Genomic DNA, 25,210 nt, shown 5'->3' with positions numbered 1-25,210 from the left:
GCTCGTTCTTTCTGGGCGTGTATCAGCACGTTCTGATTATATGTTGGCTTTTATTTATCTGACAGCTGTCTATTATGTTCTTAATCTATGCCGAGCTTTGGGTTAAAATGGTGAGCAAAGCAGATGTCGCCACTGCTGCCAGTGGTTGACAGTCAGGAGGGAAAGGTGGCGCTCTACGATGGATGCCGGGGGCGTTCAGGAGAGCCTGCAGGGAGAAGCTGCACCACGGGGCCAGGGCGCGTCTGAGACCCGAGGGCTCGGCAGGGACCAGTGGTGATGCGAGGACTTTTGAGTGGAGAGGTAAGCGTGTGGACCGCTGCCCGCCACAGCAGCTGCAGGAAACCCACGTGGCCAGAACAGGAGCATGAGAGGGAGGGGGGTGGTGGAGGGTGGGCCCGGAAGCGTGAAACACAGCAAGCAGGCTGTGGCAATCCTCTCTGTGTTTACATTGAGCAGTGAGAAGCCAGTGATGGGGTGTGAGAAGAGAGGGAGGGCGGGTGGAACACTTGTCAGGGTTGGAGAATAGACAAGAACAACCTAGAGAGGCGATGTAGTGGGGAGTTGTGCAGGTGAGAGAGAGGTCATGGAGATAAGGTTAAGGTGTTGACATTGGCAGCACTTGCTGGATGCATGAGGGGAGGGAACCACTGGTTTGAGCCACTGCGCGGTGCTTCGTCAAACTCAGGGAACCCTGGAGGAGAGCGTTTTGAATGCATCTGGACCTTCTCTCCTTTTCTTCAATCAAAATAAGGACAGTTGACTGTTGAAATGAACACGAGTGTCTCCTGGAGGGGAATGGAATCTGCCATAGGGCAGCGGGTAGCCAGAGCCTCAATGAAGCAGCATTCGCCTGGCCTTTGCAGAGGCAGATTTAGGGATTGGCAACGTGGACTGAGGAAACTGCCAGCTCCGCTCCTGACTACGATTGCATTTCCCTGGATTGTCTTAGGCTATGGAGAGAGAATCTGGGGCAGCTGTCCTTATCCACTGCTCCCTAGGGGCAGCTCTACAGGGAAGTAGCTTTATGCTTCCCTGGTGTGCTGAGTTCACATACGATTTACATCTGCAGGAGATGAAAATGCTTTATAGACTGTGGGGTCAGGTGAGCTAGGTTTGGGTATCGGGTCTGCCAGTTTCTAGCTTTGAGACACTAGGGCAGTTATTTAGTTCTCTCTCAGCCTCAGTTTGGGCTTCCCAGGTTATGCTCATGATAAAGAACCTGCCTGCCAGTGCTGGAGATGTAAGTGGCGCAGGTTAGATCTCTGGATTGGGAAGATCCCCTGGAGGAGGATATCGCAGCCCACTCCAGTATTCTTGCCTGGAGAATCCCATGGACCAGAGGAGCCTGGCGGGCCACGGTCCATAGGGTCGCAAAGAGTCAGACATGACTGAAATGACTTAGCACGCACGCACCAGCCTCAGTTTTCATTTGTAAGATAGGAATTAAAAGACCATATTTATAGGGTTGCTTTAACTAACTACATTAAGACTGTTAACTTGTACCGTGCATAACCTGCTCAACCCACTCTGTGTCTGTGGTGGTGCAACAGTGGGCAGAGGAAGGCAGGTTGGTGGGGCAGAGCAGGTTCTCGTGTCAGCAGAGTGCATGCATCTTTTGAAGCATAATTTGGGTTATATAAATGCCTTTCAAACACTTAAGAGTTTTTGACTTTTTTTTGAGATACTGATAATTAACATTGAAGGGTAAGAGACTTGAATAAACGGTACGTCCCTGTATTCCTTACATGGATAAAAAGAAATCACCATTTTCAAAAAGCTAAGCATAATAATTCTTTGTTTTTTGTGGTGTGTCTTGTCACTTGTTTATGAGAACTAACACATGTACTTTTGCACACGTACTTTTTACTTAGCAGAGTGTATGCTGTCGGGGGATCAAGAGTAAGGACCAGGTGGGACTGGTCTAGAAGCTTCCTTGTCCTACCCACTACTTAACCGTCAGTTGACTTAGACATTCTTGTTCTCCTGGGGAGTGACACCTCTATGCCCCTATCTAGAGATTCCCTCACATGTATTTCCAGCCTTGGTCTTCTTCCTTAGCTTTAGACCAGAGGTCAGCTGACTTTTTCTGAAAAGGCCACATGGTCTGCGTCTCACCTACTCAGCTCCGCCAAAGAGCTGCAGAAACAGCCGCAGACAAGCTGCACCTGAGCCGGTCCCCCTGCTGCAGACCCTTCTTGTTTCCCATGCCTCCTACGGCTGTTTCTCCAACACTCCCAGAAGCTTCTTTGGGGTGTCTGACTGGGGCTTTTGACACACACTCAAGCACACTGGGACCAGTCTCTAGTGAGCTGCACTTGCGGTAGACATGACAAACACTTGTTTGCTTGTTCACAGCGTGTTTAGTGATGCTACCCACAGAAGTCATCCAACTCAGCTGAACCATGTCTGCATTTGCTCGTAGTGTCGCTGAGTCAAAACATCTCTTTTTACACATCATTTTGGCTTGTGCTCCTGTGATGTTTTTTAAGGATGGGTGCTCTTATTTCTGTTGTATAGCTGTGGCCTGAGACATTGCAGAAAGCTGTGCTATTTCTCCACTTAGAGTGTTGTGGTTGCTAATCCAGAGTTCATGCTATATTATTAGCACCTCCCTGACAAGACCCCGTTTGCTGGAAATTTAAAGGCAGAGTCTCTTAAGAAGCCAGACTGAAATGAATAACATACATTAGATTATTTACTTGAGATTAGGCCTATAATATGGGCTTTCCTCGTGACCCAGTGGTAAAGAATCCACCTGCCAAGGGGAAGACTCAGGTTCAATCCCTGGGTCAGGAGGATTCCTTGGAGAAGAGGGTGGCAACCCACTCCAGTATTCTTGCCTGAAGAATCCCATGGACAGAGGAGCCTGGTGAACTGCAGTCCATGGGGTCCCAAAGAGTTGGACACGACTTAGCAGCTCAATAACAACAAGGCCTGTAGTAGAAAAGAAAACATGATAAATGTTCATGACAAGAAGGGAAATCCCCCTCTCCCCCCCGCCCCCCCCGCCTTTTTTTTTTTTATTAAGGAAAGTCATGTTTTACAGATCAGACTGAAATTGCTTGAAGTGTAAAGTTTCCCAAAATGTCAACTTCATAAAAGTTCTCCTTTTACTAAAGGGACATAAAATGTAGCAGTAGAAATATAATATAGGAACTTAATTTTGAGTCCCAAGTGCTGCAATTATACAACAATCTGAGAAGAGCACTGTTGTGTAACGTTCCATGCTTTGAAAGATGGCTCTGTGCTCCCGGCAGTCCTGTGGAGCGCGTCATGGGCTGGGCTGGGCTGGGCTGCGGGTTCTTCAGCTCCGACAGGTGTCGGGCCCCCTCCTTCAGAACACAGCCCGTTCCACCGTCTCACAGAAAGGCGCCATTGTGAGTGTGGAACAAGTTGGCTTTTAGACTATTGTCAGCGTAGAAGCAGCAACAGTCTTGTTTGAAATGACTTTCACTGTGGAAGGGACGGTGACAGGAAGAGCCAGAGCTTTCCCAGATGTTGTGTGTGTGTGGCCTTGGGTGGTTACATAGAGTGCTTCTTCTGCGCATCAGCCGTATGTGCGCTGCTTGTTTTCTTTATCTTCGTGGTCTATAAATAGACTGTACCCAGAAATTAGGCTATTAAATGGAAAAAGCAGGAGGTTATTCTTATACATTTGGTAAGAGTTTATCTGTTGTGTCTCATTTGACAGTGGAGATGCCTTTTATATAAAGTTAATTTCGGTTAATGACTCACTGTAAAATTAGAAGAGAAAGAAAATGTGTTTCTCAGGAAATAAACTTGGCTTCAGAGTTGAAGATACTGAGAATACCCAACCTTATAAGAAAATCTGTGAAAGGGAAAGTTTCCATTTATAGTTTTAGATAGAAAAAATTTAAACAGTGAAACAGTTATAGAGAAAGGTTTTAAACAACAGTTTAAAAGTCTGAGTAAAGCAATATGAAAAGTGTCCCTGGGCATAACCCAAGGGCTGGAAAGGTCAGCTTGTCTCCATGACCAGCACTAAATGACCAGTTACGTGCCCAGCAGAGCGCATCGGTGTCGCCCCTGTTGTGTAAGGTCACGTGCTGAGGTTGGACTTTGGCAAACCGTGAATTCAGGGCCCGTTGCCCTGCGTGGGTTTACAGTGGAGCCTCAGGATCCTTCCCAGGGCAGAGCACTGGGAATTGACAGGAGTTGGGCAAAAAGTGCATCGTATTTGAAGTCTAAGGGAAGTCTTAAGAGTCAGAGGAAGAAAATTTCGTGGAGAGACAACAGCAGAGCAGTAGTTGGAGTCACATCTCTACCAGAAAAGCTGGAGTCTGCTTAGAGCTAGTGTGTCGGGAATGAGAGTCATTGATGACTTTGTTGAGAAAGGATTCAGGTGAGAAGAAACAGAAGCCGTGTTTGGAGTTGGCTTGGAGCCGGGAGTGGGGCGAGAAAGCCTGCCTTCCTACAAGTCTGACTAGGGAGGGTTGGATGAGAACCAGAAATGAGGAAAGGTAGAGAGTCTGTAGGAAAGAGTTCATAACCTAAGTAACTCTTCTTTTGTGTACTAAACCTGCTGATACATGTTCCTTCATGTTTTATTTGTAAACAGTTTCAGACTTACAGAAAAGTTGGAATAGTACTAACGTTACCACAAAATGTAGTTAACATTTTGCCACAATCGCGTTATTATTTTTTCTTTCTTACATACTTTTTTTTTCCTGAACCATATGAAAATAAGTTGCAGACATTAGGTACTTTTACTTCTAAATAGTTCATGTTTTAAGAACTCTCACATTTGTTATATAATCTGTTTAATACCCTTTACTCTCATAAGAAAAGGCTTTTGAGACACTCTGTTGGAAAATAATTAGGACACCCTACCATCTCCTAAAATATTTTATGGTTATTTGTCTGATGGGAGGCTTAAGCCACTCCTCCAAAGTGTGGGACTTGGACTATATTATAAAGTTCTGAAATAAAAAATATTCTTTTAGATATTGATTTTTCTTGACTGGTAACCAGTCAGCAGAAAAGGTAGAGGAACATGATGGCTATTTGGACCTTTTTCAAAAAATAGTAAATGTTTGATTCCACAGTGTAACACTGTGTTATTTATTAATTTTATTAATTGAGAAGTGAGATAGATTCAGTTCAGTGCAGTCACTCAGTCGTGTCCGACTCTTTGTGACCCTGTGAATCGCAGCACGCCAGGCCTCCCTGTCCATCACCAACTCCCAGAGTTCACTCAGACTCACGTCCATCGAGTCGGTGATGCCATCCAGCCATCTCATCCTCTGTTGTCCCCTTCTCCTCCTGCCCCCAATCCCTCCCAGCATCAGAGTCTTTTCCAATGAGTCAACTCTTCGCATGAGGTGGCCAAAGTACTGGAGTTTCAGCTTTAGCATCATTCCTTCCAAAGAAATCCCAGGGCTGATCTTCAGAATGGACTGGTTGGATCTCCTTGCAGTCCAAGGGACTCTCAAGAGTCTTCCCTAACATCACAGTTCAAAAGCATCAATTCTTCAGTGCTCAGCCTTCTTCACAGTCCAACTCTCATATCCATACATGACCACAGGAAAAACCATAGCCTTGACTAGATGGACCTTTGTTGGCAAAGTAAAGTCTCTGCTTTTGAATATGCTATCTAGGTTGGTCATAACTTTCCTTCCAAGGAGTAAGCGTCTTTTAATTTCATGGCTGAAGTCACCATCTGCAGTGATTTTGGAGCCCCCCAAAATAAAGTCTGACACTGTTTCCACTGTCCCCATCTATCTCCTATGAATTGATGAGACCGGATGCCATGATCTTCGTTTTCTGAATGTTGAGCTTTAAGCCAACTTTTTCACTCTCCATTTTCACTTTCATCAAGCGGCTTTTTAGTTCCTCTTCACTTTCTGCCATAAGGGTGGTGTCATCTGCCTATCTGAGGTTATTGATATTTCTCCAGGCAATCTTGATTCCAGCTTGTGCTTCTTCCAGCCCAGCGTTTCTCATGATGTACTCTGCATATAAGTTAAATAAGCAGGGTGACAATATACAGCCTTGACGTACTCCTTTTCCCATTTGGAAGCAGTCTGTTGTTCCATGTCCAGTCCTGACTGTTGCTTCCTGACCTGCGTATAGGTTTCTCAAGAGGCAGGTCAGGTGGTCTGGTATTCCCATCTCTTTCAGAATGTTCCCCAGTTTAGCGTGATCCACACAGTCAAAGGCTTTGGCATAGTCAGTAAAGCAGAAATAGATGTTTTTCTGGAACTCTCTTGCTTTTTCCGTGATCCAGTGGATGTTGGCAATTTGATCTCTGGTTCCTCTGCCTTTTCGAAAACCAGCTTGAACATCTGGAAGTTCACGGTTCACGTATTGCTGAAGCCTGGCTTGGAGAATTTTGAGCATGACTTTACTAGCATGTGAGATGAGTGCAATTGTGCGGTAGTTTGAGCATTCTTTGGCATGAGATAGATTAGTGAGGTTCAAAAGTCTTCCCTTCAAAATACTTACGTGTCAAATCAATCTCTAAAGCATTGTCCCCTTCAACATTGGACAAATATATACGCCCAGTGGAAAATGTGAGTTTGTTCCATCCCCTCCAAATACAGAATATTTTAGTTCGTTTAAATAGTACTTAACTGTCCTAAACCTGCTGCCCTCTGGACCATGTTTGTGTGCAGGAAGTCATTCCCTTTCCTTCCCTGCTTTGAGTGAAAATGGGTGGTGTATATTTGCCACAGATAGTATATATTTGGAACACAAAACTCAGAAACAGGAATTATCATAAAATTGTGTCAGATCGTCTTTCTCGAGCAGCTTCCCCTCTTTGCCAGGATCTTTGTTTGGTGGTGAGGAGAGACAGCCTTCTGTCCTTGCTCTGCCCCTTGTGGGATTTGTGAAGCTGATGACCACCCACCCCCACCCCCCTGCCCACGATGTTTCCCCAGGGCTGTTTATGATTCCCTGCTCTGCTGGTTAGAGGGGAAGAAGCAGGTTGGTTTTCATTTATATTTAAAAGCAGAGGATAAAAGCCAGCACTCTGGGCCTGAGATGGTGATGATGATAATGAAGATGGTGGTGACGATGATTGATCACCATCATCATCGTTGTCTACATCTCAGTTATTTCTAACACTGTACATTCATGTTTCTTAAGAAATATGACAAGGGTGTTCCCTGGTGGTCTAGTGGTTTGGACTCGGCACTTTCATTGCCATGGCCCAGGTTCGATCCCTGGTGGGAGCTGCATGGTGTGGCCCCCCCAAAATTAACTCTGAATCCTAAAAAAAGAAAAAATATGGCAAGACTGGAAGTAATATAAAATTTTAATTTCTAAGATATCTAACACTGCTATTTAGTAGCAGTGTTGTTTCAGTAGCTTAAAAGCTTTATAAATAATAATCCAAATGTAGTGTGTCTACCATGAAATGCCAGAAATATTGTGTCTGACGCTGGGGCATTTGCAGGCTTCATGTGATTTCTGTTCACTGGTTTTGCTCAGTCTTTTTAGCCAAAGTTGGCTATTTGTGCTGTGTCTGTGATTTGGGACCACAGATAATTGGATAAGGAAGTAACAGGCAGGAAACAATTAATAGGCTTTTAGCCCAAATGTGTAGGTCTATCCTGGGATTTCTTTGGGGCACTGAGCTACTCAGGGTGCCCCTGGGTGCTCTGCTTGGCTTCCCACTCTTCTGTGAGACTTTGTCTCTGCGTATGTGCTTAGTCCCTCAGTTATGTCTGACTCTTTGCAAACCCATGGACTGTAGCCCACCAGGCTCCTGGGGGATTCTCCAAGCAAGAATACTGGAGTGGGTAGCCTAGCCTTCCTCCAGGGGATCTTCCCAACCCAGGAATCGAACCAGGGTCCCCTGCCTTGTAGGTGGATTCTTTACCAGCTGAGCTACCAGCTGAGCGACAGGAGAAGCCCCATCTCTGCATATACCTTTAGGTTAAATGCTGCTGAGATAAGAAATGACATGCACACTTTTCATGCACACCTCCTATTCAGATATCAAAATAGCCTTTTAGTTTATATCAGCTCAACAGTGGTATTGGTCTTCTTTAAACCAATCATAACCTTGCTTATCTGGAATGAAACAATATTCCTGTTCAGCAGTAAATAAATTTAACCTTGTTTAATTTGTAATGTTTAACTTCCCATCTAATATATGAAATTACTACCAACTCTTTGTTTTTCATCTAAGTGACTATGGAAGTTTCCACCATTTTAGAGTAAATTTTTTTGTCTTTGTTGATGCTGAAAATTTAATGGTAAGATTTAACGCTCTGTAGCATGATATAAAGGGCAGCTCTAACTTTCTCTTCATTTTGAATGTGCAAAATATGTCCACAGAGAAAAACTGGAACATATAGAAAAGCTTTTTTTTTTAAAAAAAAAAGACTCAAATGTGTTCTTTTTTATGACTAATATTCCATTGTGTATATGTACCACAGTTTCTTTATCCATTCATCTGTCGATGGACATCTAGGTTGCTTCCATGTTCTAGCTATTGTAAATAGTCCTGCAATGAACAATGGTATACATGTGTCTTTTTCAATTTTGGCTTCCTCAGGGTATATGCCTAGGAGTGGGGTTGCTGGGTCGTACGGTGGTTTTATTCCTAGTTTTTGTTTTTAATGGAATCTCCATACCGTCTTCCATAGTGGCTGTATCAGTTTACTTTCCCACCAGCAATGCAAGAAGGTTCCCTTTTTTCCACACCCTTTTAATGAGGTGGACAAACCTAGAGCCTATTTACAGAGCAAAGTGAGTCAGAAAGAGAAATATAAATATCGTATACTAACGCATATATATGGAATCTACAAAGATGGTACTGATGAATTTATTTGCAGGGCAGCAGTGGAGATACAGACATAGAGAACAGACTTAGGGACGCGGGGAGAGGTGAGGAGAGAGTGGGATGTCTGGAGAGAGTAACATGGAAACTTACTTTACCCTATGTAAAATATATAGGCAATAGGAATTTGCTGTATGACTCAGGGAATTCAAACAGGGGCTCTGTATCAACCTAGAGGGGTGGGGTGGGGAGGGAGATGGGAGAGGGGGTTTGGGAGGGAGGGGATATGGGTGTACCTTGGGCTGATTCTCGTTGATGTTTGACAGCAAATAGCATAATTCTGTAAAACAGTTATCTTTCAATTAAAAAAATAAAGTAGAAAGAAAATGAAAAGAGAAAAAGTTCCTATGCTTGCCTTATACAAAAGAAGTACTGTGAACATTTTTTTGTGTAGTTTCTTTTAGTACTTTTAAAAGCTAGATTTACTTAAAACCACTACCACCAAAGCAATAAAATCCAAACCTGGGTGACATATAATTGTGGTGACACTGTGTACAAATTTTTTATTTTCATTTTCATTTAGCATGATATATAGAAGCATTTCCCCAATTATAAACGCATTATGCATTTTATAAACACTTATTATTTGTAATAGCTACAAATTTAAATGTTGTAAATTTGCCACCTGCTTTATTCAGTCTCTTATTAGTGAACATTTAGATTATTTATAATTTTGTTTTTCCTATTATAAATAATGCAGTAATGAACATCTTTGGGCTTATTAAAGCCTTGTCTGCATGTGAGATCATATCACTAGGATAGAGTCCCAAAACTAAATGAATGACTCATAGTTTCAGATTGCAGTCTGAAATTACAATGTGAGAAAGTACGTAATACTAATATTTAATGTAACTAGCAAAAGCTACTCGTTGGATGTCTAAATTGAGCAGGCGTAGCTTATTTTAATTCTTTTTAATTACTTTTTCTCTCTCCAGTGACTAGACTTTTTAAAAGAGTTTAATCAGGTAAAAGAAGATCTGGTATATTTAAGGCTTTTTGCAGTTGTGCATGCTCTCTAGTAATAATAATATTGGCGTTTTACTGATGTACTTGTGGCCCTTATCAGTTTTTCGATTGTGACCTGTCCAAATCTGTGTTTTCTGTTCACAAACTCCCATGAAGCAGTATGATCCCTGCTTGGATCAGAGGTGGCCGCTGGGTGCTTTGAGGAGGAGGCTGTCAGTGACTCAGAACCTCTCACCAGTCCGACTCCTAAGAAGCATGATGCAGTGACCATAGTACCCGAGGGTTTCCGAGGGCCTGATGTCGCTGGAACTGTCCCCTTCCATTGGGCGCGGTAACCATGGCAGGATGACCTTTCAGTGAATGCTCTAGGACATTCTAATTATGGAAGAAAATCAAAGCTAATCCCTGCTAGTGTTTTCCTCTTCTCAAAGGGCAGTTCATTGTATCATGCAAACAAGTGACATTTCCTATTTTGAACATAGTCACCAGGGTATGTGGTTGATCATGGATTTCTTGGAATGCTGAGAAAAATTTTGGCTTAAAAATCCATTTTCACCAAACCTGGAAGATTGTGGTAGGAAAAATGTAATAAATGTGACCTTCTCGCCTCCTCTTCTCCGTCACAAGAAACCTACCAGAGGGCCTGCTCCTATTCTGCTCCCCCTGAGGTCGCCACCATGCTGCCAGCACAGAGAAGATGCCCGACACCCTGGCTGTCCCGCTCGGGCCTGGGGACACGAGCAGGCTTGGTGCCTGATCTCTCACCAGATCTAGACAGGAGAGGAACAGGACGGGTGCTGAGCCCCTGGTTCTGGCGTACTGGTCGAACACTGTTTACTAGGCTAACAAACCAGGGACCCCAAGTGACCTGCCCCAGTCAAATGTGCCTTTGTTTTCTTCTGCCGTCGCAATGGCTGTTTTAGTAGCTGGCTGGGCACTCGGCTGCCTGTCCTCCCTGTCTCAGTGTCTCGGGTTTTGCAGAGGACTGAGGGGTGTCACGTGTGCTGGCGTGTGTGCTTGCACTCATGTGTGCTGAGAGTTGTTCAGTTGCATCCACCGTTGGCCAGATGGTTGTGCAGGGAGGACAAAAAAATGCATTTTCACCAAACCTGGCGGCGCCTCGATGCCGCTGGGACTGGAGCCTGGCGCGCCCAGTGCTGAGCCCTCAGATGGGACAGCAGAGCCCGCACCGCGCTTCTCTCCTGCTGGACTTGGTGCTGACTCAGCTTCAAAAACGAAATGTGATTGTTTCAGTCCGGTGCTGGTGAACCGAGCAGCAGGTCTGTGATGGCAGGTTCGGAGGCACATTTATTTACTTTGATCTTCCGGTGTGGCTCCTCTGAATGCACGTCTTGTCCGGCTGGCTGCCTGTTTTCTTTCCCTCTGAAGCTCGACAGACCCCATTAAATACAGAACGGCTCGGCCCTGGCAGTTGCCTCTCAGGTTTTATTATTAGTTATGCATCCCATTTCCTTGTGTCTGAGTCAAGTAGGACTCTCAGAGGGCCACAGTATTCCCTTCTATGTATTTCTCCAGAATTGGCAGGTTGAAGTTATAGACTGAAGTAGGAGGTGAATTCTGAATTTAACTTTCTTCTTAGAATATAAGATATAGATCAGGTCTATACTGAAGGGTGATCTCATTTGCAGAGTGAGTTTGACCTCTTGGAATTGTAGACGTGCTCTCGGCTGACATATTGGAACTGACAGAACAGTCTTCAGAGTCTGTGGAGTAGAATTGCTGTAAGAGAGGCAGACTGGTTCCTTTCCTGTCATTTATTCCCGTGTTGTTGGCGTTGAGTAGGAGCCAGGTCTTTCTTCCCCTCAGACGGTTCTGGGGCGTTGCACCTCGGTGCCCACATTCTGGTGTCTCTCACCCAACAGCTCTCCTCACACATAGGTTACACTGCACTTGCCCCGAGTTATATCTTCTGTTTTCCTGTCTTTCACGTGATATCCTTTTGTAATCTTATTTTCATTTTTTCTTTGGTTTATTTCCTCTCTTTAAAGTGCTTTCAGATAATTCCTGATTTATATAACCATAGTCTCTGTTTCTAGCGCTTTCTGCTGCTGCTGTAGATGTGGCCCTCATTTGCATGTGTGGGGTGCCTGGGGAATGCTTCGGATCGCTCGCTGACAATTGATCAGAGAGTCTCTTGCCACCTCTTGCTTGTGCTCTGTGTTCCTTACGGCACCTGTGCCTTTTGGTGGTTTTGTGTTTGAAAGTGGAAATACTGTCGGATCTGTTATTGGGAAATCTCAGTATCACTGACTTCGTTTGTCCCGGATGTTACTCAGTCCCACCTGCCTCTAAAATCAGAGGTGAATCTTTTTGTGGACTGAGTGTTCTTGGTGCGTTTGTTTTTATCCCCAGCACCCCCACATCCCTCTCCCCTCACTCAGCACACAGTGTGACTCAATTCACAGCAGCCTCAGCTCTCTCCTGGGTTCTGTGGCACCGCCCCGCCCTGACTGCTTCCCTGCCTCCAGGCCTCAGCATTCCTGGGGCCACGGGATTTTCACTTTGTATTTCTTGCATGCAATGCCTGCATCAAGTTGATTCTGAGTAAATATTTATTGACCATTGAATAAAGTAATAATTGGGACTCAAGTGTCTCTGCTGACTTTCAGTGTGTCACTTCAGACACTTTTTAGTTGTCTGCAATGGCCAATTTTACCAATATTGCCCATACTAGACCTAGTTATTTGCCTGATATTAAAATATCAATGTTCCAAGTGGTGGTTTTCCTGTTTGGTAATAGCATTGATTCAGGCCTCAGGAGAGGCTGGTTGCTAGGAGATTCTTTCTCTTTGAATTAATCTACATGTGAGTTAATGGTTGGTTCTTGCCAGTTTTTCTTTAAAGAAAAAAAAAAGAAAAGCTGAGAAGAGCTGCTTCACTTGATCATTCTCTTATGTATTTCCATTATTCAGCTTGTTTGTTGATTATTGTTGAGCATTTGGACTTTGTACATGTGGTCTCTGTCCTCAGTGCTGATCTGTGGGGCTGAGGGCCCCACTCAGCTTTTCCACGGGGCCCCCGAATCCCACTAGCTTTAAGCAGCAGTGTCTCTGATCATCACAGGGTCTGGTGGCCTGTCAGAGTGTCACCATCATCTTTAAGTGATTTGCTCACGTGGCCGAGGAGAAGCCAGAATTCAGTCTTGTCATTTTCAGTTGTACATTTTAATCTTTTTCTCTCCCGGACTTTAAGTACCTCAGCCCGTGCTTATTTTGCCGTCTCTCACCAGCTCTGTTATCCAGGTTTTAGTCACATCATTTGTTGTGTCTCTTGATTCTCACTTCTAGTGGATCATTTCCTCTGAGTCATGTCATTTGGGATGGGGAGCCTGTCTTTGGAGGGGCTCAGAGAGGCAGTGGTTTGCAGTTACTTCTGCCAGGCACACAGGGGTCTCACTGGCATGTGACCAATTTGGTGTAAAAGTCTTGTCACAGGGTTCCCTGGACTATATGTGCAGAGTAGAGTGGAACTCCAGAACCATGCTGGAGATTCGGACAGACCAGTGGGTACCAGTCACTGTGGGCAGGGGAGGGGGCCTTGGGAGATGTTTCCCCTTCTGAGGCCTAGCTCCTTTTTCATTTGGGTTTATAGATAACTTTGTTTTCTAATTCAGTTTTTGTTGCAGTTGTATCTCTTTGAGGGTTTCAGACACATATACAAGCATCTGTTCTAACTTGTATCCCCTATACTGGCTTATATCCTATCCTGCAGGACATTAAAATAAGCTAACTTCCTTTTTTTTTTTAATTTTATTTTACTCTTAAACTTTACAATATTGTATTAGTTTTGCCAAATATCGAAATGAATCCGCCACAGGTATATCTGTGTTCCCCATCCTGAACCCTCCTCCCTCCTCCGTCCCCATACCCTCCCTCTGGGTCGTCCCAGTGCACCAGCCCCAAGCATCCAGTATCGTGCATCGAACCTGGACTGGCGACTCGTTTCATACATGATATTATACATGTTTCAATGCCATTCTCCCAAATCTCCCCACCCTCTCCCTCTCCCACAGAGTCCATAAGACTGATCTATACATCAGTGTCTCTCTTGCTGTCTCATACACAGGGTTATTGTTACCATCTTTCTAAATTCCATATATATGCATTAGTATACTGTATTGGTGTTTTTCTTTCTAAAGTAAGCTAACTTCCTAATCAGGACATTATAAGTAAAGAGGATAGAATTGGCTGTTGTGGCAGAATAATCGGTGTGAACCAAGACATGTGGTCACCTTGGTTGAAACCCGAGACCCAGGGCACATAGCCAGACAGCCTTTGCTCTGCCAGAAGACTCCACTCCACTCTTCGGTTAGAGGCTCAAGCCATTTCCCTTGCCTCACTGTCTAGGCTTTTAAATGCATGTCTTGTATTTTATCTCAGATTTCTAGGTGCTTGTAGTGTGAGAGCTTATAGGTTATCTAGTTGCTGTATTGGCAGAACAGTCTCTGTTTAGCCTTAAACATTAGGATCTTTTCTCTCCTTTGATTCATCTTAACAAAAAATATTTGAAAGGGGCAGTGGTGAAACTGGAGAGAGGGTGCGGGAGGGAAAGAGGAGACAGATACAGGAAGAGAACAAGAGTGAGTAGGAGACTGAGAGATAGGCAGTTTGGAAGGAGGTGGATGGAGAGACAGAGCACATGAGTGTGAGTCAGATGTGTGCACAGACCTAGGCTGGAGGCCCACCATGCATAGGTGTGCCCCCAGGAGAGTGAGAACAGAAAATGACCAAATGTGAGCGCGTTAGAATAATTGTAAAAAAAAAACATGAAGTCAGCGGGGGTACAAAAGATGGCTTTGGAATCAGTCGGAATTGTGGTAGCAGCAGTTTGCTGCCACAGCAACAGCAGCAGGGTTTATAAATAGGGGTGCTGATGCGGGATGCAGGGATTGGGGCTGGCCCGGTGGCAACCAATGGAGCAAACCAATGGGGTCAGGTTCTGATGAATGGAGCACTAATGAATGGAGAGAGTCACTGATCTTCAGGCAGTGGGTCAGTAGTGACTAAAAATAAAAGTAAACCAAACTGATTTAAAATTAACAGGCTTTATTTGTTGATTTTCCATCATTGCTTTGCAGATCCTAGTCACAGTTAGCAATGTGACAACCTAAAATTGAAATCAGAAGTTTAAGATTATGATCATGTCAAATACATTTGTCTAAAGATAGGAAACAGACCTGATGGAGTCATCTGAGGTTGGGTTGGGGTGGTTAGCTGACCACAGTTGGTCTTAAAACACTACCAAGTGCTCAGAGGGTCCTTGAGTCCTTCGGCCTCTACTCACTGATGCTGTCAAGCTCATCTCTTGGATGAGTCACTGGAACACCACCAACCTGAGGCCAGGCAGTGTGGAGAAAGTGGGTGGGAGGTGAAAGTTTCTGGTTTTTGCAGCTCGTCTTTTATGTCTCCTCATCTATCCTAATTAGACCCAGCACTGTTTAGGCCTTGCTGCACCGTCGTGTTTTTCTTTTTCTGGTTTTCCAGACCGTCAGTCATGGATTATGACTCCCACTTCTCTTAGGCACCATCACAGGGATCCTTATAGCATTGGTGCTAGTTTAAAAGCTGAGATGAACAAGGCTATGACATCTGTGGGAAGGACAGAAAAAAACTAGGCTACGTGGCATGGGAGAATATAGTCATTCCTCAGTAACCACCAGGGATTGGTTCCAAAATCCGTGGATGCCCAAGTCCCTCATATAAAATGGCATGGATTTGCATATAACCTACCACATCTCCCTGTACACCTTAAGTCATCTCTAGGTTACTTGTAATACCTAATGCTATGTAAATTTTATATACAGAGTTGTAGATATGCAATACGAATGTTATTTAAATAGATGCCCATGTGTGGCAAATGCATTATTTTTGACTAAAGGTTGATTGAACCCACAGGTGCAGTTCCCACAGACATGGAAGGCTCACAGCATTGCTGTATTAAATTCTGTCAGTTTCTTTTCAGTTCTGAATAAAGGGATCCTGTCATGCCTTGTACTCGGCCGAAACGTGGACTGAAAGCATTGTGACCGAGTATTTCTGTTTTCACCTGAAAGTCTGGCTGTAGACTCTTATAATGTTCTATTAGTGTGAGGTGCTCAGTCATGTCTGACTCTTTGTGATCCTGTGGACTGTAGCCTGCCAGGCTCCTCTGTCCCTGGGATTTCCCAGGCAAGAATACTGGAGTGGGCAGCCCTTTCCTTCTCCAGGGGATCTTCCCAATCTAGGGATCGGATCTGCGTCTCCTCATTGGATTCTTTACTGCTGAGCCACCTGGAAAGCTTAATAAGTATCATCATCATAAAGAAGCAGTGGGTTGAAGTCAACTCCAGGGACTCGACATCTCCTAAAGTTGCCTTTTCTCTCTGAGGCAGTCACCTCAAAGGGGTCTCTGTGACAGCCATCAGGTGTTGCCTCCAGGGTACAAGGCACAGAGCTAAAGTAGTGATGCCTTCCAACTGTGGTGCTGGAGAAGACTCCTGAGAGTCCCTTGGACAGCAAGGAGATCAAACCAGTCAATCTTAAGGGAAATCAACCCTGAATACTCATTGGAAGGACTGATGCTGTAGCTGAAGCTCTTGTATTTTGGTCACCTAATGTGAACAGCCGACTTATTGGAAAAATCACTGATGCTGGGAAAGATTGAGGGTAGGAGGAGGAGAGGGCATCAGAGGATGAGAAGGCTGGATGGCATCACCGATGCAATGGACTTGAATTTGGACACACTTTGGGCGATGGTGAAGGACAGGGAAGCCTGGCATGCTGTAGTCCATGGGGTCACAAAGAGTCAGACATGACTTAGTGGCTGAACAACAACAAAGAATAATAAAGTGCACAATAAAAGTAATGCACTTGAATCACCCCAAAACCATCCTCCCCACCCAAATCTGTAGAAAAACTATCTTCCACAAAGCTGGTCCCTGGTGCCAATAAGGTTGGGGACCACTGGCTTAGAGCAAGCCCTAGGCTTTAACCTGCCACTCTGAATGGACTCTGAAGCCATTCCCCCTATGTTCTCTCCTGATTGGCAGGTAGATACTTATCTCCTCAGGGGATATGATCCTCAAGTTAAAATGAGCAAAGAGCAACTTCCCTGGTGGTCCAGGGGCCAAGACTCTGTGCTCCCCAGGTTGGATCACTGGTCAGGGAACTTGATCCCACCTGCCACAGCTGAGATCTGAGGCAACCCAATAAATAAATAATAAATACAATATGTATTTTTAAAATGAAGCGATAGAACACAAAAACAAACAAGGAGTCAGGGCCCCAGCCAACATGAGCCACAGGCACCATGAGGGCTCTCCTGATCTGATTCTCTTTCTTTCCACCAGCAAGTCACAAATGCCCACCTTTCACCAGGTCATGAGCTGCTACACCTTAATGCAGGTGGCACCTCAGGCTGAGACACAGTCATTCTCTCCCTCAAGGCAGGCTCCAGAGAAAACTCACAAGCACAGACACGCCAACACCCTCCAGAGCTGAGGCTGCCCTGAGCCCAGCGAGCTACTTTGCAAGGGCCCTGGATGCCCCCAACAACAACAACAACAACAACAACGTGTGACCATCCTTGTTTTTTCTTTGCTTTTATCTTTGACTAGATTAGCTATTAAAGCTAAGGATAAGATACTTTGTGTTTTTTGTTGGTGTTGATTAGATTTCTTTGCAAATTTATTGAAATGATGGAACTCAGAAGTTTTCACTGTGATGTTAGAAGCTGATTTGAAGACCATTCTGAGTTTCCATTAATTTTGGTCCTCTCTCTTCTCTTCTGTATCTTTATTCTTTTGTTTTGCTTAACCATTCTTTCCGTATGGAATTTTTTTTTTAATTGAAAAAACTCCCCTGTGATGGGATTCTGATTGTTTATACTGGACAAGCCTGTAGCCCTTGGAGACTGTTCTAAGGCAGGATTACAAAGGCATATGCCAGTAGCCGGGAGGAACTGAGGAACGGCCCCAAGGAGTGGGTGGTGGGGCAGAGGGTGAGGACTGGGCACTGGGGTCTTAGGTCCTGCCAGTTGCTACCATTGGGGTGGGTCCTGGTGTTGCTAAATGATCTGATTTCTCAAGAGAAGCTGGAAATAAGTTTTTTTCCCTTTGTGATATGTGTTTGAAATACAGAAATTATGCATGGGTTCAAATTTATTAAAAAAGAAAGAAAATGAATGAATCAGACAAAACACATCTGTGGCCCCGATTATGCCCACAGATGGGCAATGTGAGCTTTTGCTCTAAAGAATTAATTTTGCCTTTTCAGAAAATAACCGTCTTAATTAAGCAGAGTGTGTAGATACCAATTTGGCTGAGATATATCCTATTTTGATCACATTTAACGAGGAGATACCACTCGCTTAACTGTGGATTTAGATGAGTCAGTTTTAGCACGTACCTCTCCTTAGTTACGTGTTAGGACGTTGTCCTGCTATTTTGTAGTTATACTGGTGCAGAACAGACTTTTACAAAGAAAATGGAGTTTTCGGCTAATAGATCTCCAGCCAGGTGTCTAATTTTTAATGTATGACTTTATCAAGTTTCTGAATAGTCAAGTGTTCAAAGTGGAACCTGGAAAAATCTATTAACACAGTAACTGTTGGTTTCTTCCGGAATCCTTGAATGTCTTAGTAATCTAAGGTTTAAAAAATGGAAAATCTTGATGCCCTTTAGTTATCTGGTGGGTTTTCATATATCTTCTTTTTCTTTCTTTAAAGATTTGAACATGGAATTCAATCCCTCAGACCATCCTCGGGCCAGCACGATATTCCTCAGTAAATCTCAAACAGACGGTAGGTTCTTTCTTCTTTCTTTTTTTTTTTTTTTTTTAAGACTTATGCTGGTAACTAGCCTGTCTTGATTTTCCAGTCACTGTGATTCTCAGGATAAAGATAGAATCCTAGTGGTCATCCTTAGTGACCACGAAGGATGTTTGGGTGGTTACCCTTTGGGGTTTCTCTATAGTAAGTCATATTTTTAGAATTTACTATTTGAAGCAACTGTCCTCATTTTGCCAATCAGTTGGGATAGTTCAAGGCAGTTTGTACCCTGAGAATCAGAGACTTTCCTTTAAAAATTTATTATTTGCATAAATTCTCTAAAGATCAGAAGTATTGGATAGTATATAAAAAGAAATCATAATACAACTCTAAATAAAAACACCATTATCTCAGTTGTGTCATTTGAGAGCCAGATTGACCTGCACACTAGGGGTAGATGTTTTCCTTGTGTCACACTTGTGTTCAGCTGCTTGTTCTGTGGCGTGGAATTTCTTCTGGAGGATTTTCCCCTCTTTCCAGCCCTTGACTTATGTCACTGTTCCCTGGCTCTTGGCTACAAAGGAGAGATAAAAGACACAATACAGTGGACACAGCCTGTTCCTGCAGAAAAGAGCGGTGGAGGAATCTGTTACATGATGCTGTACTGACAGTGCTGAGGTCCTGGGGGTTCTAGCCGTGACTCTGGTCAAATTGCTAAGCTCTCATTTTGAGGAGATCCTAAGTTGACTAGAAAAGTAATCAAGCATACTTAAGACAGTTCATTTTAAGAACTGATAACTCCTCAGTTATGGCTAGGTGACAACTTTGATGTAGCATAATGCTGATATAATATTGGTGATCTTGATTTAAGCAGGCCAGTGATGAGATCTGAGAGAATTTGGTGCATTTTTTTTTTAAGTGTATAAGAAGAAACCACTGTAGGCATCAAATACTTGTGAGATAAGTTTTGAATGTTTTGGGTGGAAGCTAAGCAGGACATTTTTTTCTTCACCTGGTGAAGTGGGAGCCCATGGAGAGGGGAGGTTATTGCCAGGCAGGAAAGTGCTGGTGGGGTGAAGGTTTGGGACAATGAAAAATGAGAGTCAAAAGCAAGTCTTTGCACTTAATATAGTACTGTGAAAACAAGTCGCACGAATCTGGCACACTTTCAGATTCGGTTCTCGCTTCCTGTGAATTCAGGGCACAGACCAACATCAGCCAGAAGCTTTTTACCTAGATTCACATGGAATGGCATTAGAGCCTCTTAAGTGGATGACACGTGGCTTGGTTATCATGGGGAAACGGATGGCAGGGTCCTCCGACCTCACAGGATCCCCGGGTGTGAGTCAGGGGCGCGCATCTACCCCTTCCCTCTCACCCTCCCCTCCTCCACCGATCACTGGTGTGTTGGCAACTCTCGTCCTTCTGTTTTTCCTTCATTCCTCAAATGCTGGGTCTTCCCTTTGAGTGTAGAGGATCTACCTGAGTCTCACAGGTTAAAAACAAGGAAGAGGAACCGACACCCATCTCTGTGCGGTGTCCTGTCTCCCAGGTTGCAGAGCGAACACTCCTGTACCTCCTCCTCCTCCTCTTTCCCTCCGCTTGCCCGCTAGGCTCTTCCTCCCACCATCCCCACTCAGGGGATGTGTTGCAGTGAAACACTGAAGAATCCATAGGTTCTACGCTACTTGGTGTATGTGTCAGAATCTCCAAGGGATTTATCATCCAGAATCCCTCCTCATCGCTGCAATTCAGTCTTATTCTCCTTCAGTTCTGTTGACAGTAAGGAATTAGAATCCACTTAATTCTAAGAGTTTCTCGCCTGGTTGTGGGAGCTCCTTAAAAGTAAGGAGTTTCTGGAAAGTACACCCTAAAGCCTGTGAATGACTGTCACTCGTGTCCAGTGCTCTTGCTATTTGGTGGCACCCGGGCTGACCTGACACACTCAGGAGCCTGCAGAAAGTGGACAAGGGGTCTGCAGCATCTGCATGCCCTCTGGAGCAGCCGCGGGTCTCTTCTCCACGCCAGGCGCAGCACCTCCCAGACAAGGACCTCACATCCACACTCAGTCAAAGAGCCTCCCCTGCCCTTTTCCTTTCAGCTGATGTTCCTTTTGGTTTAAATATATCTCTGTCCTCTCCAGTGACCTGCTTGTTAACTGTGTTGATTGATTACTGTGTTGTTGTTGTTCAGTCACTAAGTCCCGTCCGACTCTGCGACGCCCATGGACTGCAGCGTGCTAGGCTTTGCTGTCCTTCACTGTCTCCCCAAGTTTGCTCAAACTCATGACCATTGAGTTAGTGATGCCATCCAACCTTCTCATCCTCTGTCGTCCTCCTCCTGCCTTCACTCTTTACCAGCATCAGGGTCTTGTCCAGTGAGTTAGCTCTTCACATCAGGTGGCCAAAGTTTTGGCACTCCAGCTTCAGCATCAGTCCTTCCAATGAATGTTCAGAGTTGATTTCCCCTAGGATGGACTGGTTTGATCTCCTTGCAATCCAAGCGACTCTCAGAAGTCTTCTCCAGCACCACAGTTTGAAAGTATCACCTCTTTAGCACTCAGCCTCCTTTATGGTCCAACTATTACTCTGTGCTGTGCACAGTCATTCAGTTGTGTCTGACTCTTTGCGACCCCGTGGACTGTAGCCCACCAGGCTCATCTGTCCATGGGATTTCCCAGACAAGAATACTGGAGTGGGTTGCCATTCCCTTCTCCGGGGAATCTTCCTGACCCAGGGATTGAACCTGGGTCTCATGCATTGCAGGCGGATTCTTTACCGTCTGAGCCACCAGGGGAGCCCCAGGATACTGGAGTGGGTAGCCTGTCCCTTCTCCAGGGGATCATCCTGACTGAACTCTCACTCTATATACTCTCAAAAGGGAGTTTTCAGGAAAGAAAATGCAAAACTCAGTGATACTAGGTTGTTAAAAATCTCCTCTGGGTTCCCTATCTCCCCCTTCTACATCTTTGAGGTTGAGAGGCCCCCATTTTGAGAAACACTGAGGTCTGGGAAACGAAGGTGGGGTGCTGACCCTGCCACACAGCCAGCAGCGTGAGAACAGCCTCTGAAAAGGGGTGCTTTTGTTGTGAGTTTGCTCGGCCTCCCTGCGGGGCAGGATGCTCTGGGAGGCCCCCAGCACCGGCGCGGAGAGTAACTGGTTTCCAGTGATGCTTCCGACGTCCAGTGTTCTGTATTTCAATCCAGTTATGGATAGTATTGTTATCATTTGTTGTCTAGTCACTATGTCGTGTCTTATTTCACCCTAGTAGTATGGACCTTTATGGGTCTGTTTTGGTTAGAAATAAATAGTCCTGCTTTTTGTTGACCATCTTAATTAGTGGACGCCTGCAGAATTTTATGAGCTTTACTAGTTACTGTTTTCTTTAGTTGGGAAGCCGTTACCACTCAGTTAACTATGGTGCAGTGGTTTTGTTGGGTGCTGTGATGTACGTGGTTTCATGTTCTGCTCTCTTAGCAGAGGTCACATCTGCATATGAGCAGGTCGCATTTCTTAAGTCATAATCAAGCAGCTGGATATGTTGGTTGGTGGAAGGACGGACCTTGACACAGAGGCCCATCCTCAGCAACCTGCCAGGGGTTCGCACACAGGCGTGTAACATTTCTGTTGCATCTTTTGTTTTCACAGTGAGAGAAAAGCGCAAGAGTCTCTTCATTAACCATGTAAGTGGAGCTGTTCCCCTGTGTTCTTCATAATAACTGTCCAGAGACCACCACACTGTGTGTGCAGTGGGGTAGTGGCCTGTGAGTCTTGTCTGCACGTGGAAGAGTGTGAAGAAGGCTGCAGGGCACTCAGTCTCTGTTTGGCCTGTGGCTGGACGGGCACGGCTTGGCATTTATCGCCAGGGCCATTGTGTGACCTGAAGCCCCGGGCTGCTGCTGCTCCTGGATTGGTGTGCGTGGACAGGGTGGCAGCAGATCCCACAGGTCCTTTCCTGCCTCCCTTCCCCCGAGTGACTGTCTCCTAACTCGGTCCCGTTTGAATAAGCAAACACATGTTTTCTTCCCCCTTGTTGTTTATAGGTGCAGTAGAGTCTGCATTTTCCTTCGGTGCTCTAAGAAAGGATGAACTTAACAACACTTGAATTTTAAAATGAATTAAAAAAAAAACCCAGCTCTAGTCTTTCAGCCATTCTGAGCAGCATCTCCCTGCCCTGCTGGCCAGGCATAAAGATATTTGATCTTTTCTCCTTTAATCAGTGGGTGCAGCCAGCCTCCCTCCACCCTGCCCGGGGGTGATCTCAAGCTGCCCCCCCCAGGACTGTGGTGCCCAGCCACCAGAACTATGGCCACACATCCTAATCCTCTAAACTTAGGCCTCTTGATGAAGCAGGTATGTTACCAAATAAGTATATGCCATCAATTCTCATATCCAAAACGAGAATGATGTGTTTGATTTCTCAGGGTTCTTTCTCAGGATTTCTAAACTGTCTGCATTTAAGTATTTGTAGATCTTGAAGTACTAGGCGCTGGAGCTTTGTGCTAAACAGACTTAAAGCCATAGTATTGCCTCTTCTGCTCTTTGAAAATCTGGGCAAAATGCAGTTGAAAGGAAATTCATAGCCGGACCCTTGCACCCAAAGGGCTCCACACTCGGCCCATAGGAGGTTGGTGAGTCCTTCGTAGGCAGTGGTCTCAGGGTTGGAGAGATGCCCTGTAGTTTTTATCAGATTCTTACAGCAATTCACGGCCTTTTCCTGGCCCTCTCCAGTTTTGCCACAGCAGTGTGAAGCATCTGTGAAATTACGATCTGTGTCTTAAGGAAAATATGTGGAAAACTGCTATGCCCTTTTTGATTTTTTTGAAAGCTGTGTCTGCCTGGACCTGGAGAGATGAGAGGTTTGACCCCATTCTGTAAGTCTCACTCCCGCCTCTTCACATGCCAGGGGCACTGGAACACTGCCCCCCAGTCAGCACGTCTGCCCAGGAGCCTGTAGACCACCTCTGCTGGTCACTGCAGCCCCATTCAAGTGGCTGGAGGGGAGGCCTGCCCTTGTGCCAGCTGCACGCCCCACATCTCCCCTGTGCCCCACGGCCTCACGCTCTGCAGCGCACCATCCTGGCACCTGCCCTGCGCTGTGCCCCTGACCCAGCGTGTCCTCTCACCCCTGCCAGCCCTCTTGCCCCCCCACACCAAGAGCGGAAGCACAGTTGTTGGAATGTGCTCAGATGTGCTCGTGCCGATAGAAGAAATCTCTGAGCTACGTAACAGATGCCCGGGTAACAGCGTGCCCTCCAGACCACATTGCACAGTGGCATCTCAGCTCTGCGCACGCTGGGAGAAGCCACTGGAATGTGCTGTTTCAACCAACTGAAGTAGAATTGGAGTGGAAGGACCTGCAGGTTCAATTAGGCTAATAAACCAGCTGTGCTTTTCAAGTTTTGAGACCCTCGAGTGTCATAAGTTAGGGCAATAAGGAGACGGCAAGTGGTAATAGTAATCGTCAGTACAGTCTGGTGCACGTTTTATACCGTGTTTGTGCCAGACGCTGTTCTGTAGTCTAATGTGCTGGGTAACTCTGCCCAGGAGGAACTGCGTGTCACTCCAGCCTTCCATGTGGGGAAAGTGAGGCACAAAGAGTCAGCCATCCGAGCAGTGGAGCCAGCCTGGGCCCCAGGGGGCTGGCCCGGGCCATTCAGTCCTCAGACGGTCATACCAAGCGCCACCCGGACACAAGTTGTTTAGCTTTTCATCTGAAGACAGAGAACACTGTTTTCTGAATTGGGGCCCCAACTAACATTTGTAGTTTCTTTTGTTGTTGAACTCTGGAATGACCATTATTCTTTGCCCTTGTTTATAAAATCCGTTGTGTTTTTTATTTGCTTTATTGTGAGGGATGTTGTTTCTTAATTTACCCTTCAAGTTTCTGAAGAACCTGCTTATTAGTACATGCTGCTAAGACAGTAAAGAGGCTGCTATTTAAGAAAAAGCAGTGGACGTAGGTCAGCCGTGTGAGGAAAGGTGAGGGGTGATGGTCACAACAGGGAAATAGCTTCCACCAGGTGGAGAGAAACAAGGCCTTTTCTGGCTCCTGGACAGTAACACAGTCTAGCAAGTGATGGAAGCTGACTTTGGATACAGCCTCCAGGGAAGGGGCCAAAAGAAGGAACCCCTGGCTGGTAAAGAGGGCACTGCTCACTGGCTGAGAACTGCCAAGAGAGACTTACAAAGTAAAAGGAGCTTCTTCTAAAAGAATTATTATAGGTTTTAAATCTTGAAGCTATTTGAGGATAAACCCTTTGGGGGAGTTTTAACAGTAAGTTAAACCAGGGCAAATTATAAAGATTAATATTCTAATCAGCGCTATGTTTTAGATGTAATTATCAGATCAACAGTTAGAGGAAAATTTAATACATTATAATAGAGACACTTAGGTATTTTAGCAAAGATTGTGTAAAGGGCTTTATTTAAAGTTCGTAGCACCCCACTCCAGTACTCTTGCCTGGAAAATCCCATGGATGGAGGAGCCTGGTGGGCTACAGTCCATGGGGTCGCTAAGAGTCGGACACGACTGAGTGACTTCACTTTCACTTTTCACTTTCATGCATGGGAGAAGGAAATGGCAACCCACTCCAGTGTTCTTGCCTGGAGAATCCCAGGGACGGGGGAGCCTGGTGGGCTGCTGTCTATGGGGTCGCACAGAGT

General features: G+C 45.2%; 1 protein-coding gene across 2 annotated transcripts in view; it reads left to right on the top strand.

The window, feature by feature from the left end:
• The window catches only part of CCNY (cyclin Y), a 109,960-nt gene that overhangs the window by 53,844 nt on the left and 30,906 nt on the right, over window positions 1-25,210 (top strand). For both annotated transcript variants that reach the window (XM_070380943.1, XM_070380944.1), the window contains exons 2-3: window positions 18,503-18,577; window positions 22,193-22,227. In XM_070380943.1, the coding sequence (XP_070237044.1) occupies window positions 18,503-18,577; window positions 22,193-22,227 (110 nt within the window). The remainder of the gene's footprint in view (window positions 1-18,502; window positions 18,578-22,192; window positions 22,228-25,210) is intronic.

Source organism: Bos mutus, chromosome 13 (genome assembly GCF_027580195.1).
Source record: "Bos mutus isolate GX-2022 chromosome 13, NWIPB_WYAK_1.1, whole genome shotgun sequence".
Taxonomy (NCBI): Eukaryota; Metazoa; Chordata; class Mammalia; order Artiodactyla; family Bovidae; genus Bos; species Bos mutus.
The sequence above is the reverse complement of the archived record's forward strand: the minus strand, read 5'-3'. Positions and strand labels throughout refer to the sequence as shown.